Source organism: Lytechinus variegatus, chromosome 13, assembly GCF_018143015.1.
Source record: "Lytechinus variegatus isolate NC3 chromosome 13, Lvar_3.0, whole genome shotgun sequence".
NCBI classification, from domain to species: Eukaryota; Metazoa; Echinodermata; class Echinoidea; order Temnopleuroida; family Toxopneustidae; genus Lytechinus; species Lytechinus variegatus.
This window is the reverse complement of record NC_054752.1, coordinates 24316859-24330619: the sequence shown is the minus strand read 5'-3', so window position 1 is coordinate 24330619 and position 13761 is coordinate 24316859. Positions and strand designations below refer to the sequence as shown.

Genomic DNA, 13761 nt, shown 5'->3' with positions numbered 1-13761 from the left:
TATAGAAACTTTTTAATAGTAGTTTGCATTTGTAAGAAATTATCATGAGGCTTAGCTTGTCAGATCAATCCAATAAGTACATACTAAATTTATGATTATGGGACACTCATTGCATCATGGTGCTTTTAATCTTGAATATCAAATGAGGAAGTGTGTAAAATTAATATTTTATATTTATTTGTAATTGAATTGAGCATTCTTGAAATGTGTATAGCTAGTTTGATGTATTTGGGGGTAGGGGGGTGTTTCATGAGTTCAGTATGACATTAAGTCATGCATTTAATGCAAACGTGCGCATGATACATGTATGTACATCTAATGTGCAATCTTGTTGATTAATATTGATTGATTGGCTAAATTTCACATCCCCTGACCAATGCAGTGATTCATTTCATACTGTACACAATCAGGAATTTAAGTGCGACTTCTATATAGTCACACCTAAATCTTCTTGAAGCATCCCCCAATATTTCAGGGGCTCAGACCGCTCTTCTACACAAGTTAGATGTGTATTCATACATGTATCTTGCTGCAGGGCCAATGCTCACATGACATCCCAACTGCATGCAGTTGGGATTTTGCATGGAGTGCAATTTTAAGACACACTTGAAATCTTTGGGAAACAGTACCCCTGGAGTCTATTATGTACTTGTGAGGTAAGAGCATCTTCTATGTTTAAATGCAGTACAAATGAGGAAGAATGATATTGTTAAACCCTGGAAAAATGTATACATTGTACACCAAATAAACCATTTGGTACAATTTATAGGACATTTTCAAACACATGTACATAGAAAGTTTATGGAGTACCCTCCCGACTTCCTTCTTCGAGATCTAGGTCAGTGTAGGTAATTTGTAAAATTTATGAATAACCAAAGTATCTGAAAAAAGACTCAATTATTAATGTTGATTGCCACCTCCCATTGTACTTTGTTTACTATCCAATTCTAACTTAGAAAATTGTAATCAGATATTTCATTTTATATTACATTATGAAATGCAATGTTGAATCAGTACATTTGTGAGTTGTTTTAATGTATCAGTACATCGTGCGCAGTTGATAACTTTCTCATAAGATAAAGTGTTAATGATTATTTTGTACAGAGAACTAAGGACTACATTCCAAAACTATATTGTACATGTACATGTATATGTTTGTCTATATTTGAAATCAAAAGGCATAGAATAAAATGAAAAATTTATGCACTCTACATTTGTTTGTCTTGCTATTTTGTTCCAGAAGTCACAAGTACTTTTAGTATTTTATATCCATAGTCAATAAACAGATTATAGAGTGAAAATTGTTCAAAAGAGGGAAGAATGGGTTCATTGACTATACAGTGCTACACTCTTTCATCAAATTTTGATTTGTTACTCCAAGTCGAAATAGCAAACAATACAGTTGAGATGGTAGAGGTAAGTGTAGCTGGTGAGTAAATAATATGCTCACTACTGAGCAATTCCATAAAACATGTACGTCCGACCCCCTTTAAGTGGCACCTTCATGAAATTTTCTGTCAAATTTCTTGCTCTTTTGAAAGTCTGTAATGTTCTAAAAGGACCATGACTTGGTTAGTTCAAGAAGTGAAGTCTTGAGAAAAATGGGTGTCAGGACGTACAAAAAGGTTGATCATTTTATGGAATTGCCCTACTGTGAGCATTCTGAATAAGTGGCAATTAAGGATTTACACGTATGTCTTTTCCCATTCCCGTTTTTCAGGCGAAAGGTCGTTAACTCTATATCTTGCATAGTGCGCACTAGGACCGACACCCCTGTGCTTTCTGCACAGATATTGAAAATCACCACACATACGCATCCTTTTTGCACGGTGCATGCTCAGACTCCATTTATGGCAGTCATGCAGGAATTGAATTCTCCTTTGCTTCCACTTTTCCTGGATTCCAGGAAATTCAAGGAAGTCTTGCTATTTTCCAAGATCATTTCAGGAAGTTACCATTTTCGGGAATGATATTATTTTCTGAATATTATTTCAAAATCTATCACAAAATTGGATCTTTTTAATCAAATGTCAAAAATTTTGCTGCTTGTTTTGCTCGCAGCTCTTAATAAACTTTGCCTGTTACTTCATGTTTCGCCCTCTCAAAATTTTTGGCTGGCTCAATTACAGCACTGGGCCCTAAATTTCATTTTTGTGTGTGGGTGTATAAGAGAATTATAACTTATCAGAGACTGGAGAACATTCAGAAAATTCCAGGATATTTTGTAAAATTCCAGAAACTCTCAGATTAAATTCCAGGAAGTTTCGTTTTGAAAAGTGGAAGCACTGAATTTCTCCATGTACACTCATCGTACCATCCTCCTGCCATCCAGGTGACAAACATCTGAAATATGTTACCTCTCTTTTTCTTCTTCATTTCTGGAAAATAGTTTTCACATTTTTGCTGGAAATACATGTCATGCCTGGGATTAAAACTCACAATCCTCTGATAGAAAGACAAGAGCCGGAACCACTAGACCATGACATTCCCATAATGGTATTCGATTTCACGTTGTATACAACTTTATGTTCGTAATTTTCTTTGTTGCAATGTACAAAAAGTTATTGAAATTTGGCTATTTGCATTAATTAAATTTAAATCCCTCTGCATATTTTTTTATTTTTCTCTCAAAATAAATTTCCCAGTAACAAGCTGTCAAAGTTAGTAATTGCAGCCTATCATTTGATATTTTTAACTGGTAAAGTTTACTTTCCTTGACAACCTACAAATTAAACTTGCTGCATTTGTTTGAAGTATGTGACAAATCAGGACCCCTTTACATAAATGGTAACTTTGTTATTACCATGGTAACAGCGCTCAAAAGCCAATTACAATAAAGGTTTCTATGGTAATACAATAATCAGAAAATTACAATCGTTGTAAAACTTTATTACGTGGGGCCAGGCAAGTGTAATTAATGGAAACACACAAAAAGCCATTCAGATTTCATTCTCTTTTTATATTGCAATATAAAAGGATGTTCTCAATAATCAAATACTTTACAAGTCCAATGTCATTTCAAAGACGTATTTTCATAGATCTTGACTTATCAGCATATTCACAACTTTCACAATTTTCCATGGAAATTCAATAAAATATTGAATTATCAAATCCTCTTTTATTTTGACATCATTGTTCAGATGCAATGTCATTGGCCTACATAATATGCAACAAACAGTTCTTGGAATGAGCAACATGAGTAGCTGACTTTGCACTTTTCCCAGTCCTGCTGGAGATTTCCTTAAATAAACTTGATGTTAAAACAAACTTTGGTGATTAGGATAATGGTCAGTTCTCTGCATTACTAAGGGTTATCTTGACTTCGCACCAGTCCAAGTTCTGCAGGAAGATTCCATGTATTTCCACACCTTAACTTGAAATCAAAGCAAGCTTTATCAAGTCAGGCAATGAACAATTCTTAGAATCCGCAACATCAGTAGCATGACTTGGCATTATTCTCCATCCTGCTTGAGATTCCACACATACTTGAAATGAAAGCAAGCTTTAGCGAGTAAAGCCACGAACAACTGTTTGAATTAGTAGCCTTGACTTGGCTCTATTCCAGTCTTGATGTAGATCCTTCCATTCTCTTCACCAAAACTTAATTCTTTTTACTTTGATGTTTGCTTCCCTCACCTGGTCTGAAATATCTTCACCAAGGGGCATCCTAGGAGTAAAAACACAAGAAATTCATAAAACTGTATTCATGGGCATGGGCGGAAATCTGTCCCCAAAGGTAGGGGGGACCATGGGCTTGAAAATTTGACAAGCAAAAAAAAAAAAGTTATCACCCAAAATGTAAGGTCAATTTAACCAAAACAAAATTGACAAAAAAAGAAAAAAAAAGGTTTTCACCCAAAATGTAGCGTCAAAATATGTGTATTATTTCGATTGTGAATGATGTTTTTCCCTCCATCATAAAAGACCAAAAATAGTAGGGGGGACATTTGATATTGTGGCCCCCCAACTAATTTGGTAGGGGAGACACGTCCCCCCTGGGATTTCCGCATATGTTTATGGGCTATGCTATGAAATAAAGTATCAAACCTTTTTTTATCTCACTAGAGTATGGCATAATCATTATTTTTAGGAGCTACTTCTTTCAATTCAAGGATAAATATTTTGTGCAACAAGTTGTTATACAGTAAATTTATAATCAGCTGTATGCAGAATACTGGTTTTCTAAATTTTGTAGTATTGTTTGTGGCATATCTCAGAGCATCTCTAAAAAAGTTGGTTACACGACAGCATTCAATTCATATTTTAAATATAATTTGGTCTGGGATGAAGGAAAATGCTTGATTCCCTCATGTATTTCTTTCCTTGTATCTTTCTAAATACTTCAATTAAAAAAAAAACTTTGTGAACCACAATAACTTTAAAGCAATATAACGTTTTTATATGAAACTACAAAGCAGAACTTGAAATACATTACACATGAATAATCAACTTTAAAAAATAAATATCAATTGATCATTTTTTTCAGTTAAATTAACCATGATATTGAAAACAGTATACCTTATCAAATGAAATTAGAATTCATACATGAAGCAACCACTGTAAATTTGACTGAGGCATTTTTTATTAGTTCTATTACATTTTACTCTGACTTGTAGCTTATCAGGGATTCAGTTTTATGATTATTAGGGGAGACATAAAAAGTTCTAAAACTTTTTTAAGGGGAGCACTACAAAAAGCTCTTGTTGAAAATACAAAGGGGAGCTCTTTTGTCCGATTACAAAATGGATGGAGGAACATACACTAAGTTTACAACCCACAACCAAAAGAGACAAACAATGAGATACATGCAATATTTATGTCAATGAACTTTTTAGTGTCATTCTTGCAATGTGAGTTGTTGCTTACAATGTAATTGTGTGTTCTTTCTGAGAATGAGGTTTTCAGGGTTGGCTCTAACATTTTGATCACTGACTGACACTGATTGTTAAGCGATCACTGAGGCGAGTGATAAATCTCTCTACCTGAAATGGATTAAAGGCAAGTGGTAGCCTTAAACCGAGTCCATGCTTGGGTTGCAATGTTTTTTTTTGTCACTTACTTTGGTTGGAATCTCACAGACTGAGGATCATCAGCAAAGCCCATGCCTAGTCTTAGTCTTTCTACCCCAGCCCAAGCAATCATGACTCCATTGTCTGTGCACAGGTGCGGTGGAGGGCAAATCAGTTTGTACTTGAAGTGACTGGCGGTGAAGTCTAGGGCCTTGCGAATGTACTTGTTGCTGGCGACTCCTCCCGAAACAACCTGTGAAGGAAAAGGTGTGGGTTATTTGGTGTAAGCTCTGCGGAAATATCTTAAGCATTGATTTGAAATGAAAAAAGAGTTACAGATCAATAGAATGTATTGGTAAGAAAAGTGACTGACTGCCATCCAATTCATTTCATAATAATCAAGAAGAAATACTTCCCCGGTGTTCAGCCAGTGCTCTTAAAAGTTGCCACAGATATTCATCTTGGGGTAAAGACATGCAAGATTCATTTTCTAAATGTGTTGGAAACTGAATTACCAAGGTAATGGCATATGGCAAGGGGTAATCACCTTCAATGTTATTTCTAGTCTACTGAAAAGGCAAAGGACCTCTTTTCTTCATATATCAAATATGGTGATAAAAAATGAACAGTTGGGCTATCCATCTGTACGTTGACTCACTTGCCTCCTACAGTAATTTTGATGTAATAATTAGCCCTATAATAATCTTTTTCTAAAGTGCAAATTACAATGAAGTTTATAAGAGCATGTTTACAAGTGGAAATTTACAGTGTAGTCAAAAGAAACAGAACTTGTGGCAGTTAGACGGGTGGTGCTTTCATGGTCTGACTGACTGTACAGAGTCACGGACATGATATTAAAGGGGAATGAAACCTTTGGAACAAAGAGGCTTGTGTAGAAACGGAAAAATCAAAGAATAAGAATAAAGAAAGTTTGAGAAAAATCAGACAAATAATGAGAAAGTTATGAGCATTTGAATATTGCAATCACTAATGCTATGGAGATCCTCCCATTGGCAATGCAACAAGGATGTGTGATGTCACTGATGAACAACTTTCCCTTTGGTGGACTATAAAATACCCTCAAAATGTCTCTTTTTACTTTTTCTTATGATGATACAAACTCTTTATCCAAGATGTAATCTAAAAAAATATGTATTGCATGCCCTCATGTAGAAAGAACACATGATCTATGGATAGATGTGATAAAAGAGGCAATTCAAGTGAAATATATATACTAAAGTAATAGGGAGAGTTGTTCACAAGTGACATCACACATCTTTGCCGCATTGCCAATTTGCTATCTCCATAGCATTAGTGATCACAATATTCAAATGCTCATAACTTTCTCATTATTTGTCCGATTTTTCTCAAACTTTTGTTGATCTGTTTTTTTTATTTTTCTGTTTTCACACAAGCTATCTTGTTCCAATGGTTTCATTCTCCTTTAATTTATGCAAAAAAAAGCTTTAAGATGTACTACATGTATGTTACAAAGGTATGTTTGAATGTTTTGTTAATTTTTCAACTAGTATTTATGTATTTTGTTCCAAATATACCTGTATTAGACTTAATTACCTCTTTTTTAAAGCGTATAGAGATTCTGTCAAATGTTATGCGCTATATCATTTTAATAATTATTACTATGCAAATTTCATGTATAATCCTATTTGATTCAATGTCCTTTGGCAAAAAATTAGACCTTAAGGTCATGACCAGTGTATGCCTTAAATCAGCATAGTCCATGGTTTAACCCCCCCCCCCCTTCTGGATGAATCCTCCTTTGTTAATTTAGAACAATGAGATTTTTTTATGAACCTACCAGTGTCTGGTTCTCTTCTGGGATGAGACCGGTCTGCTGGCAATAGAGCATGGCCCGAGCGATCCGTATGATCAGGTGCTGAGTTAACTTGTGCTGAAAGGATGCCGCTATGTCGTTGACGGAGTCGAGATGATCGTTGTCAGAGACGGACAGACCTTGATGCGCGAGAGAAAGGGAGGGATTCAGTATCATCCCTTACCATCTTCATCATCATCCTCCTCCTCATCATTGTCAATATCATCATCATTACAATATTCTTCAGTATAACCAACATCATTATTGTCACCATTATCATTTATCATCATTTATCATCATCATCAATCATAAATTTGTGTGTATTTAAATTCGCATTCGCTCGATCTTGCCGCGAAAGTGTACCACAAATATTTCAGAATTTACAGTATTTGCCTATTCACTGGTGATTTATATACCGGTATTACCCTGGTTATAGCAGCAGCTGCTACGTGAGGCAATCGGTGCATTCAAGATATTAATCCTGCCGGGTACCCATTCACCTCCCTCCCCTGGGTCGGGTAATGCACTTTGTGGATGCATTTCTTGCTGAAGGACATTACGCCATGGCTGGGATTCATAACCACAGCGCTCAATTTCAAAGGTGAGAGTCAGAACCACACAACCACAATGCTCTACAAGTTATGTAAGACTATTGGGAATTTGCAAGAATTTTTCTTTTCCAATGTACAATCGACATATCAATTGTAAATTAGGTAAAATTGATGTTTCACTGCCTGATGCAAAAAGGAGACCAGTAAATCAAATACAAATTTGCCATCAATTGCCAGAGTTATGATAGATTTGGGGACCTAAATTTGACTTTCAATTTCTTGCAAGTTTTTTGCAATGACCCATTAACATATACCTACCTTGTCTCACCTCATGATGCTGTATAAGCCAGTTTGCCATGTTTTTGAGACCGGCAAAGGAGAAGTTACAATTTCTATGATGGCTCATGGGGACCCCTCGTTCCATCAATAGCCTGATGTTGCCGTTCTCGGCCATCTTCTCTATCGCTTGTCCTCCGCTCAATCCTAGGCAGTCTGGGTGGTGCTGAAGCTTCAGGCGTCTAGCAACCTGACAGAAATAAACAATGAGATAAGCAGAGGCACAAGCAGTGCTTGTCAATGTCATATATGGGAATATGGAGATCTAAAACTTTCAGCTTAATCAGTTTGATGGAATGAAAAAAAAATGAAAATCCATATTTTGTTTGAAATAGACATGAAATGAAATACTCCGAAAATCTGCTTTGCCCAATTGATCGTGGGCCTGGCAGCTGCTGTGCAGCGCCAGATTAACGAGGCTCTATCCCTATAATCGTTGAACGCCAAACAGGATAGCAGCAACTCCCATCTACTGACATATTTTAATCTGACGTGGCTGGGGTATGAACCCCCGACCTCCCGGTATTGAGACGGACGCTTTACCTACTGAGCCAACACACCAGTTCATGGGGAGTTAATAACAATGAACCTCTTGAATATACTGACAGATTCACATAATGTCTGAATTTAGGGCTTTTGAAGATTTAGAAAAGTCTCCTAAACTTAAACGCAATCCATACCTTATCAAATGCCTCTCCTGGAGCGTCATCCAGTGTCACACCAAGAACCTTGAAGTCTCCTACTCCTCGTGCTACAGCCAGGATGCAGTTACCACCAGAAACAAGTAGAACCAAAAAGGGAAAGTCTACTCTGGAGAAAATAATAACAAAAGGCATTTATATAGCGCCATCTATCTAGAAATATTCTATTCCGAGGCGTGTTGTTATCATTATTATTACCCTGGCTTTAGCAAGAGCTGCCTTTCAGCGCTCATACATTTCAAGGAATTAATCCTGCCGGGTACCCATTCACCTCACCTGGGTTGAGTGCAACACAAATGTGGATAAATTTCTTGCTGAAGAAATTACGCCATGGCTGGGATTCGAACCCACGACCCTCTGTTTCAAAGTCAGAAGACTAATCCACTGGGCCACAACGCTCCAGATGAAATAAAAAAAATATATATATTGAGTCGGTATGTATCTATCATTGTTATCCTCATGATGGACAGCAGGGTTCTACATGTATCTAGAGACTTCACAGTGGCTGTCACAATAAATCTGACATTAGCAAATCTTTTAAAATAAAATAATTTGTATCAAATATAAGAATGCTTATTGTAATTTATACAAATAGAAGATTGAAGTTCAAAATTAATACAGCAATTCTTCTTTGCAATGAAATCAGTAGCTGTGGGGAGCAGTGCTAGTTCCAACTTCTCTCTCATTCTCGGTTTACGAGCATGAGCCTCCATATGATTGATGGGAATAAGTGTATGATAAGAAAAGATAAGTATTACTTTAATCTCTCCATCACTGTCACTGTAAGGGGATAGGCTCCACATGATGGATGGAAATAAGTACAAGATAAAAGAAAAATAACTATAGTTCTCACCTTACTATCATTCTCACTGTAAGGCAAGGACCTTCAAATGATTAATAGTAATAAGTGTAAGATAAGAGAATGATATGCATTGATTTTGTCTAATTTTCTCACTGTTAAGGGCATGAGCTTCCATTTGATAGTTGGGAATAAGTGTAAGATAAGAATAAGTAGAGGTCTCACCTCTCTATCATTCTCACTTTGAGGGCATGGGCCATCGGGCCTCCATATTTATTGGAATAAGTGTAAGATAAGAGAAAGATAAGTAGAGGTCTCACCTTTCTATCATTCTCACTGTAAGGGCATGAGCCTCCATATGATTGATTGGGATAAGTGGAAGATGGGGATGACGAAGCAGCATATCCTTAGTGTACTGTAAACCAACCCACAATGAGAGAGGCATGCCAGGCATGGTACTTAAGGCTACTGCTGATAAGTCCTGGATAGAAAGGTAAATAGATTTAGTCAGCTTGGACGCTTAATAATAAATACTTTATTAAGATGATATTAACAAACCAGGTGGGTGTTTCATAAAGCTGTTCGTAAGATAAGAACGACTTTAAGAACGGCTGGTGATCCTTTCTTGTGGTAAATGGTATATTCATTGGCGATGGTTTATCGCGTAAGAAAGGATCACCAGTCGTTCTTAAAGTCGCTCTTATCTTACGAACAGCTTTATGAAACGGCCCCCAAGTGACTTTCCATACATCTGACTACGAATCAGGGGATTCTATGATCTTGACAGATTGTTCAATGTTAGAGTTCACAGGATAAGATATCTGTCATTAGTTATGGTGTTCTCTTTAACAAGAAGGTAATATGGAAAGCCATCTGTTTCTTAAACATTGAATTGATAATTCATTCAATATTTCTGTGCTGTAGTAGAAAATGACCTGTATTGGTATAATTGTGTACTATGTATTCTAAACAGAAACATAATTCTAAACTTCCGCTGCACTCAAATGTGCTCTTAATATCTCAATATTTCTTCAGAATTAAATACAAGTTTACCATTCTATTGCAAAACATCTAACAATTGAAACTGAGTTCCCTGAACAAGTCTCAATCATTTCAATTTTAGTTTCTACAATTGTGGAATATATGCAAGTCATGGACAGCAGCCTGTTATCCATTCTGTGCCCATGGTATTGCAATTCATGATATAATAAAATCAGAAATGATGGTATAATAAATGATCTAGTAATATCTATCATAATATAAAGTAACAGAACTTAAGAAAAAAAAACATTGACCTTTTACCTTAGCCTCTATCCCAGCATCTTTGATAGTACCTTGAACAACGGGGTCAATGAACTGTCGGTGAAGATCCTGAGCCAGAGGAGGGATGATACCCCCATTTCTATAAAACGATTAACAAATTTAATTTCTGAATAATGAATGACCTCTATGAAAATAAAATAGATATGAAATAGGAAAATCAAGAAATCGATTCTAATATAATTACGATGATTTGATCATCTGAAGAAAATAGGCATGGTTATCTCAAGGGAATTCTTTCATGAAAGTCAATTGAACTAGAAGTTTTCATTATCCATGTGAATTATTTCATGAAAGTCAACAGTTTTCATTATCAAACAGTTACTAATGTGTGGCTGATGACAATTTAAAATCAAGGCATAGATTTTTCCTTCGGAAAAGAAATTTTTAAAGCATAATCTGTGTATTTTAGCAGACCCAACATGAACACTTTTTTCTGCGACCAGTACCTTTATCTTAAATACTCCGTAGGAAATGTAGCACAAAATTGATGGTTCATCATATAGAGCCATGTGTCATGATTGATTGCAATATCTAACAATTAAAATACAATCAATAATATCAATCAAACTTATGATCGATTGTAAATCTCACACAGAACCCACAAATCAATCAAGATGCCCTACAATTGATTGCAAATTCACGATCGGTTGGCCGGTTAGTTAACATTGATCTATGAATTGTAAACTTGCAACAGAAATCTGCATTTGATGGCAAATATTTTCTTGAATCCTCACCCCCCCCCCCCCCCCCCCCGCTAGTGTTACAGGCCTCATAGCTTACTTGGCATGAATCCTCTTCTGAGTATGAAGTCTTTCTGCAAGTATCTTGCCCGAATCATCCATGACTGCAGCTCCAGTGTCATCACACGTCGTCTCAATACCGAGCACTAACCTACCGTAGAACCGTCGATGGTATCTACACAGTGGAGCGGTCACGATGGATGATGGAGTACGACTTCGAAGCAGGTGCATGATGGGAGCTCGGGATGCCGATATGGGTGGTGCCATTTCATTCATTCATCCACTTCTAAAAACGATATGACATGAACTTGAAAGCATCATTCATAAACACATGTAAGCCTATATAGGCCCGAGTTGCCGTATGGCCCTGCCGACTCACACTAGTGCGAGGTATTCATGGTATTGTTATAGAGTACCAGAATATAGTAACCGGTCTTTGTATACAAGGCCGAGTGTAGCCGTGCCCCGGGGGGGGGGGGGGCAGTCAAATATATGATTTTGAGTTTATTTATTTACTTTAATAACAACAATAGCAATAATGATAACAATGTGTTAATATCACAGCACAAACATAACTATGCTAGTATACAGATGTAATTGCTAACATTATAAAGGATAAAATGAGAATACAAACGATAAATTTGAATACATAAAATGTGATGTGCACGTATAAATCTAAAACAAATGTTTTAACAATTTTTAAGATCCCAGTCACAGTTTCCAATATTGATAATCTAACAAAAAGATATGTGTATGGTTGAATGTTGTTGTCATTTTTTTTTCCAATGCTTTTTTTTCAAGACTGGCAAAACATGTGTTTTTCCCCGGGGTCATAAATGTATTCTAGCGATTAAAGGGCCAAAATGTGTAAATAAAGCCTGCGAAAAACTTGTTTAGGGGGTTATTTTGCACAAAGAGAAAAACTTGTTCGGAGGGTGTTTGGAATAATTTGGCCACCCGAGTGTACAACAATACATTTGACTGCCCCCCCCCCCCCCCCCGGGACTGTGCATGGGCACCCATTGCCATTTGATTGAATTGCAAGATTGGCAATGGGTTCAGCATGTTCAGTCATAACCCAGGGGGCTTCGGCCCGCTGCGCGGGCGGGAGCCCAGGACTCATCCGCGTAATACTAGTCAAACATACTCTCCAAAATGAGGTAGAATTTGGTCGCAATAGCACACCAAATAAAAGGGTAAAAATAAATTATGCACTTACATGTACCTCGATTATACGGATGAAGGTCCGTGTGTTGTAACACAGAATTCCAGACATCGTCACCGAGGCACAAACTGGACCCTCAAAAAAGGAAAAGTTAGACGTTTATGTCACATTTGTTTGTGCCTTGCACTCAGGAATTCTGTGCCACGATAACGTTAGACCTTCAATTATAATTGAGGTAGGGCCTAAGTGTAGGGTGTCTGGAGAAAAAAAATAATTTTTCCAGGAAATATCACATTTTCTTTGTGAATTTGAAGTGAAAAAACCTTCAGACTGACAGAACTTTAATATTTTTTGAAAAAATCCAATTATTGGCTGTAAAAATGAAGAATGAAATTAGGTCACTTTTCAGCATTTCTCTGCCATAGACTGTGTAGTTAAGAAATGGACACACACAAATCCAAATTTTTAGCTTCCAAGAGCTGTTATAATGCCAAAAACTTGTCCATAAAGTGTCTAATAGGAATTTTTATGCTCTTTCTGATGGTATGATTTTTATAAAGATTTGGAAACCAGATCACAATGAAAAATTGCGACAAAGTGAAAAAATTTGTGCAAAACAGAAATTTCATTTTCCCATAGAAAACGCATGGGGAAGTAACAATCTCAACACACAAACAAATAAGGGTTTGCAATTTATCTCTAAATCCTTATTTCAAATAATCCTATAAGTATAAACTTGTCCTTACTCAAAAGAAGCCCCTGAATTTTCTCTTTCCATACATGTCAAATAAAAGTTAATAATCAATTCAGATCACATTTTTTTAGCAGCCTGAATTTCCCGAAAAAATGTGCCATATTTTCCCCTAAATCAGCCAGGGCTCCGTAACACAAAGATTAGCGATCAATCGCTACTTGAACTGACCAATCAAGATCATCGTTGCATGCGCATTTTGCTGAGTAGACTGACTATGAACCAATCATAATCGGCCTTTGAAATTAGCGATCAATCGCTAATCTTTGTGTTACGGGACCCTGTTTTCATTATGCTGACACTTTTCAGTGTGGCTTCAAGTGCAAAATTATTTTTTCTCCTTTAAGCTTTATTTGGAGTGCTATTGCAATTGCGTCCACATTCTAGCCCATTTTGGAGAGTAAATGTTTGACTACCGGTATTTCAGAGATGCCAAGTTCAAAGACCAGCTATGCATGAGATTTTCTGTGAATCTGAGTGAGATCACAGACATTGTGTACAATGTATTTGGGGATAGGCTGTGATAGTTGAGTGAGACAGAGATTTGAGGGG

At 36.5% G+C, this 13761-nt stretch overlaps 1 protein-coding gene across 1 annotated transcript; it reads right to left on the bottom strand.

Moving 5' to 3' along the window:
• Positions 1–2633: 2633 nt before the first annotated feature.
• LOC121426743 (probable tRNA N6-adenosine threonylcarbamoyltransferase, mitochondrial) lies at positions 2634–11788 on the bottom strand. The gene is made up of 8 exons (XM_041623126.1): positions 11334–11788; positions 10533–10632; positions 9551–9711; positions 8411–8540; positions 7713–7920; positions 6829–6983; positions 5060–5262; positions 2634–3667 (listed from the first exon to the last, which is right to left on the bottom strand). Exons 1-8 carry the CDS (start codon positions 11567–11569, stop codon positions 3592–3594), a joined length of 1269 nt encoding a protein of 422 aa, XP_041479060.1. The 5' UTR covers positions 11570–11788; the 3' UTR covers positions 2634–3591.
• Between the last annotated feature and the right edge of the window lie 1973 nt (positions 11789–13761).

What these genes read in the sequence shown, in the direction of transcription:
- LOC121426743 (XM_041623126.1), bottom strand. Translation starts at nt 11,569, where the DNA reads ATGAATGAAATGGCACCACCCATATCGGCATCCCGAGCTCCCATCATG. An exon ending in ATGCTGGGATAGAGGCTAAG is followed by an intron (nt 9,712 to 10,532) that starts GTAAAAGGTCAA and finishes CTTTCTATCCAG; the next exon opens with GACTTATCAGCAGTAGCCTT. An exon ending in TCTGTGAGATTCCAACCAAA is followed by an intron (nt 3,668 to 5,059) that starts GTAAGTGACAAA and finishes TTTTACTCCTAG; the next exon opens with GATGCCCCTTGGTGAAGATA.